Source organism: Wolffia australiana, chromosome 10 (genome assembly GCF_029677425.1).
Source record: "Wolffia australiana isolate 7733 chromosome 10, ASM2967742v1".
Lineage (NCBI taxonomy): Eukaryota > Viridiplantae > Streptophyta > Magnoliopsida > Alismatales > Araceae > Wolffia > Wolffia australiana.
The window spans coordinates 6975718-6982407 of NC_135844.1; the positions used below are offsets into that span (position 1 = coordinate 6975718).

Here is a 6690-nt window from a genome sequence, read left to right on the forward strand (position 1 = left end):
GAGTGGCGATAAGACGAAATGAGAACTAATGATAAAGAGTATCTGATTTGGGGTTGAATAAAAGATAGGCAGGTGTGAAGGCTAGACAGGATAAAGATGATGGTATGAGACACAATAGTGGAAGTATGAGTAGAGTGATGAGTGAAATGGAGATATATAGTGACTTAGGTTTCCTTAGATAAAAGAATAGGGAGACATGTGATGAGATCATGATGACATAGGTGACACGTGAGGTGGACAGTAGATGATGATTGATAGGAATGGGTGATAGATGTTGATGGATATGGATGGTGGATGATCTACCTAAATGAATGTGTTGAAGAATGACTAATGTAAGGGAAGAGACTAACCTTAGATCCCTATGTTCGGTTGGGATCAAGGGATCTTCTTGATGTAGAACAACCTCCCCACTTCTCTGTTGATCCCTTCCAAGCACTCAAGACAGAATATTCTTGATAGACCTTCAAAACTTTACTTTGTTTCATTCTGCCTCTCAAGGAGGAAGTGAGCTAAATTTCAAGATCCAACCGTACTGATGGATAGAGGACTAGAACATGAAGATACCTTAAAAGTTCAGCTCAATCGGAGTTCTGGATTATAAAATATTAAGCTTGGAAGTGGGATGATTCCAAACATCATGTGAATATTTCTCTCTCCTCATCTCCGGCACGACTACCACATCACATCTTGAGCTTTTGTCCTTAAATGTTGGCATTTAATGCAATGATTGGCCCAAATTTGTCCTCGTCATTCTCAACTATGAAACTGACAAAAAATAAATGATTAACTATTCAATTATATTACAAGTCTTATGCGTCTATCATGGAGACGCGTTATTGCGTCAACGTGATTCCTTTAAAAACCAATAAAAGGTAGACAGATGCGCACCACATGTACACATGGTGCTAGGTGTCTCGCGACACATTGGACACCGCTGTCTTTTTGAACAGAGAACGAATTAAACAATTAATATTTTGAATTTTTTAGCCTTGATCTTCGCATTGCTTTTATTGCACAAAAAAGAACTTTCTTATAGGGCCACGTCCCTCCTGCATTCAAAAAATTAAGAACTGTTGGCAATAAATGTGATTATGGCATCACTAACTGCGATGTTACTGATCTTCAAAGGCATATTGCACTGAAGCTGAGATAAAAACCATAGACTTCATGTACTTGAGAATCTTATTTCATTAGCATAAAATATAATGTACATTTTTCTTCATTACCAAAATACGCCTCCAGATTTTTTATAAACTTAACCAGTGAATAAGTCATTTTACTATGTGGGAATATCTCACCATATATCATATTTTTTGTGTATATTCACATAATATTCGATCTAGAAGTCAATCAAAAATGAAAAAAACCCCTTACAAGTTAGATTCATGTTGGCGATAAACTAAAAATTACTGAATGAATTTACAATTAATGATTTCATCTATCATTACTTCTTGTTTCTTTGTTGATGGCCTTACGAACTCAGTCCATCATTTTACTATTGAGTAAAATTCTAATTTTAAGCGTAGCTCAAACTACCATTTTTTATACATTGATAATAGACTATATAGATGATGTGACAACCTCATCATATGTATCCTATGTAGATTTTTGTTCCAGAGATTTTTAGTACTCAATGGAGTTTCCATTAATTGTAAGGGATGATATTAAAAGGCCAATTGATCTAACTCCCTACACAAGATGATGTCTGAAACACAAATACTAGGAAATTCTAATAACGCTAAAGGGTAAATATGAACGCATACTATGTGCGCAAGGAAAAGTATTCATGAATGATAAATATGGCCACACAAAAATTCAAGGGGGGCACTTAAAGAAGTTCCATACATAATACCATGGTGATATCTCCCTGCACACGTGCAAGAAGCAATAGATGCTGGACATGATGACATCAGATTGCATTATGTGAGAGCCAAAACGGAAATGCACAAAGTATGAATTGATCCGATCCATAGTAAGAACATACTGTTGATTTACTCTTGACAATGAAATAATCTTAAAGAGATTAAGGTTATACGTTGTTCCACATGATATCTCACTAATATAGTCAAAGTCTGTTTGAAAGTATGCCTTTAGGATGTTTGACATTGGAAATATAATACAGTCAATGGTGGACATCAGTCAATGACATTATACTTCTCAAGATGATTTTAGATTTGAGGAACAATGATTGATGCTTGTGCAAATGAGTGCCAAGTCTAGAAGAAATTGAGGACAACATGGCAGATATGGTGTTTATGATTTTTAAGGATTCAATGTAGATATAGAAGCTAAACTTATTTGCCATATTTATTTTATAATTTTCAATACGTACATATTTCAGATATGATTATATTTTAATCTACGACAAAGCATTGCAATCACCAGGGATAGAGCCTAAAACAGTATGATGATGGTGAAAAGATGATTTGCCTACGGATGACATTACACGGTTCAGTGCAGAGCACCATGTGTCGTGCATTGCTCAACCCTATAAAGGATGACTACATGATCGCATCAGAATAATGGAGCTTGCTAGATCCTTTTTGCTCAAATGTTAGTGCCCTTATTCAAAGTCTGTGAGATGATTTACACATCAAAGTTAGTATTTACTTATATCTGAAGCATGGCAAAAATATTTTATGGAAATTATGGATAAAACTAGCCTGCAGGTTCAAGCCCTCATCCATGCATACGATGAAATGAAGACAAAGCCGGAAAATTATATGGTGATTGTTATGGTGTTGGACCCTATGAAGGAACTTCCAAACATCTCACTTTAACAACATTCATATGTTTGAGAGAATCCAGGACAATACCCCATTACCACCCTTTTTGTCCTTAGAATGAAATACTGTCTCAAGGCCTCATTGACCCACAGTCATCCTATGTAGAAAGGAAATATCTCATTACTCAAACCTCGTGGCATTAAGTAATGGACTAACTCTGAATTTGCACAAGTGCAACCTCTGAATGCCGCTTCCCTGTTGGAAGAGTGATATTCTCTTATGAGAGGCCAAGCTTGGTAGCGGATATGATCTTCATGCTCATGATGATGGTGTTGGGCAAGAGAGGACGATGCTACAAAGGGTCTAGGCAAAGAAGATTGGTGAACAAGGCTTTAAACTCGTTTTACTGTTTTACTTTCAGTCTTCAATGACTTAAGCTTGTGGAACTGCTTATAAGCTATTTGGATGTTTGATTTTTTTGTTTTATTTAAGCTAATGATGATGAACATGTTCTTATAAGTATTTGGTAAGTTCTTTTTTTAAAGACATTGTATATATTCTTCATAGAAGTAAAAATTAATATTATTGAAATAATAGTAACGACACTGTTCCTTTTCATACTTTTTCTTTTATTTTAGTTTTGACCCATTCTTTAATTTTTTTTATGGAAACTTGTTGCTCTGCTTTTAAACTAATCGACTGAGTTGGAATTATTTTCTGTTGTTTCATTTAAATAAAAATATTTACAGTTTCAACGAGATATCTTTAATATTGTGTATCTAACGCCTTAACAAATATCTAAATATAAATTGATGTGTAATAACAACATGCAAATAACAAGACAAAAATTTTTGATATTGTTTTCTATTTATTTTGGATCATTTCCCACATTTTTTAGAGGTCAATCCCCTGACTTTTGTTCATGGTCAGACCCTGATCCCTTTATGGCAATGTGGCCACATTGCCCACAGTCCTATTGTGGAGTACAATTAATTGACAAAAAACAGTATAACGGTTCACTTTCAGCGCAATTTTCAGCGCTACCTGTTTAGTGCAATGTTTCGGATAGAGTATTAGGAAGCAATCTGATGCACTGTTGGTAATTCAGTGTTTAAATTTTGATTAAAATTAGACTCTCTAAAAAAACAAAAGAACATCCATTCCTCCCCACACACACAGAATCAGCAGGAATATATCAATTTTCTGGAAGGGAAAGAAAATAGATGAATTGCAATTTTTTGTTTCTCCGGAATCCAATTTAGAGAAGCAATTCAGCTTCACTGATCATTAACAATTTCTTGAAAAATGTGTACTTTTCACTTGAAAAACATTAATTTCCCAAAAAACGTTTGAAGTGATCAGCTGAGAAAGAGTGAGAGGATATAGACGGAAAGAGAGAGGGAGGGAGAGATAGGGAAAGAATGGAGGTAAAGTGACAGAGAAAGAGATAGAAAGGAATTGGGACAGAGAGAAAGATCAAGAAATTATCATGGAAGCAAATTGTCCATTTTTTAGGAAGATTAAAAGGAGTTCCCCCAAGACCCATGTTTTGGATGGAGTAGGAAGCATTCAGATGCACTTATTAGTTGAAAATACATTAAATTTCTTTCCTGGGAATCCATAAAACTTCCCAAAACAAATAAAAATGAACAACCAGCCAGCCATTTACCCACACCCCTTCCCATGACAAGAAAAGAAGAAGAGAAGATGCAGAAATTCAATTCAACCTTGGGGGGAAAGAGTGTTAACCTCATCACTCTCACCTTCCTCAGCATTAGCACTGGTCTTTTCTTTGGTGTTGGCATTGCTGTTGGAAAAGTGGTTCTTGAGAACAACATCAATGTCCTCCTGGGAAGCTCCGGCGAGCCCGAACCTCTCCAATGCGGCGTCGAGGTTCTTCTTCCAGTCCCCCTGCTGGAGCTTGAATTCCACCTGAGACCTCTCAAATAGCAAGTTCCCCCAGAACAGATGTATCTGTGATCTCATGGCAGCTGCCTCGTCCTCCACCGCCGCCGTCGTCGTCATCGTCGCCGTCTTCTTCTTCCTCAGAGCCTCCTCCCTCTGGCTCGCCGCCACTCTCTGCTCCTCCACCTTCTCCCACATCCCGCTGGCTGCTGCCATCTTCTCCTCCGCCGCGTCGAACAGCGCCATCGTCTCCGCCGAGTCCCACGCCTCGAGCTTCGCCTCCGCCGCCATGGCGAAGGACCACTGCAGCTTCGCCATCTCGAAGAGCTGCTGCCCGAGGGCGAGGAGGCCCTCGTAGAAGTCCGGCTTGATCGTCAGCGCCGTCTCGTACTTGTCCCCGGCCAGGGCGTACCGCTCTCGGACCCAGTCGAAGGCGGGCCGCAGCTGGCCGGGGTCGAGAGGCATCCTCTTCCTCGCCGCACACATGTACACATTGCCCCAATTGAACAGCGCAAGCGCGGCCACTTCCTGGAACTTGCCCGCCGCCATGGCCAGCAGCTCCTGGGCTTCCTCACTCGTCACCGTCTCCTCCAGCGCCTCGGAACAGAGCTCCATTCCCAGTTCATGAAGGTCCAGATGCGCGTCGGGGTCGATCCCCACCTGTGTCCTGAACAATTGCGCGAATTCGAAGAGCCAATCGTCCATCTCGACCTCTCCGCCGGCCTCCTCTTCCTTCTTCCCTTCCAAATCTCCAATTCTCTTCACCACTTCCTCATTCAGTCTCCCTTGATCTTCCCCTCCTTCCATGCCAGCCTCTGCAACTTGCTTCTCGTCCATGGAGTCGAGATTCTTCTCCTCTGGCTGCTGTTCTAAATCTTCTTCCTCTTCAGGGAGAGGAGGCTCCTGCGCAGGGGGCACCTCGACGATATGCAGCTTGAGGGTGTCGCCGGGGGGGAGGGAATTCACGGCGAGGGCGAGCTCGGCGGAGCTGGTGATGGTGACGAGGTCGCCGTCGGCGTCTCGGAACTTGATGAGCACAGAATTGGAGCAGGGGAAGCGCTTGGAGACGGTCTCGCGGAGAGCCCGGAAGCCGCAACGACGGCCGAGCTCGGCGAGCCGGATGTCGTGGTCGTAGACGAGCTTCAGCGGCAAGCCGGCGGCGGCGGCGGTCTCCGGCGGAGGAGGGGAAGGTCGTGGCTGCTCCGAGACGGTGGCAGCGGCGTCGGCGGCGGGGGGATTGAGCTTCGGAGACGAGGGCGGCGGGGAATTGGGCTTCGGCGGGGGCGGCTTCTTCGGCGGCGGGGGGCGGGCGGGGAGGCAGGGGCCGAGGCCGCCGACGGGGGCGGCCCCGCGGACGGCGGATGCGCCGAGAGCAGCCGGAGACGGGCGGCTGGGCTGGGCGGGGGGTACGTGGAGGCGGCGGGCGAGCTCGGCGGCCTCGCGGTGATCCGGGTCGGCGGCGAGGAGGGCGCTGACGTCGTCGGCGGCCTCGGCGAGGCGGCCGATGGCTTCCAAGGCCCGGGCACGGCGGAGGAGGGCGCGAGGGAAGCCGGGTTGCGCGGCGAGGGCGAGGGAGCACTCGGCGACGACGGCGGAGTGGTCGACGGGGGTCATCTGGAGGAGGCAGGCGGCGCGGTTGCTGTGGAAGATGGCGCGGTCGGGGTGCGAGCGAGGGAGAAGCTTGAGGCCGAGCTGGTACACGCCCAGAGCTTCGGAGAAGTCCTTGGCCTGGAATCGGCGATTGCCCTCTTCTTTGAGCTCGTGGGCTCGGCGGATGAAGACGGATGAGTCGATTTCGGAGCCGATTGAGGGAGAAGGAGAGGGAGATGGAGGAGAAGGAGAAGTGGGTATCGGCGGGGGTTGAAAAGGCGGTGGTTTTGGAGATGGGTCGGCGGAGGGGGGGCCGGTCTTCTTCCGCCGGGCGCTGGATTTGCCCATTGTCGCTGGTTGGGGGAGCTCCGCCCTCGCGAGGAAGAAGAAGGGGGGAAGGAAACTGGATATGGCGGGGGAGAGGGGGAAGGAGATTTGGGTTTGGTTCCCCGACTCCTACCAAAAACCC

General features: G+C 45.0%; 1 protein-coding gene across 1 annotated transcript; it reads right to left on the reverse strand.

Moving 5' to 3' along the window:
• Nucleotides 1-4282: 4282 nt before the first annotated feature.
• PHOX2 (Octicosapeptide/Phox/Bem1p (PB1) domain-containing protein / tetratricopeptide repeat (TPR)-containing protein) lies at nt 4283-6690 on the reverse strand. Its single transcript, XM_078581857.1, has one exon. The coding sequence runs from the start codon at nt 6567-6569 to the stop codon at nt 4449-4451; it is 2121 nt and encodes a 706-aa protein (XP_078437983.1). The 5' UTR covers nt 6570-6690; the 3' UTR covers nt 4283-4448.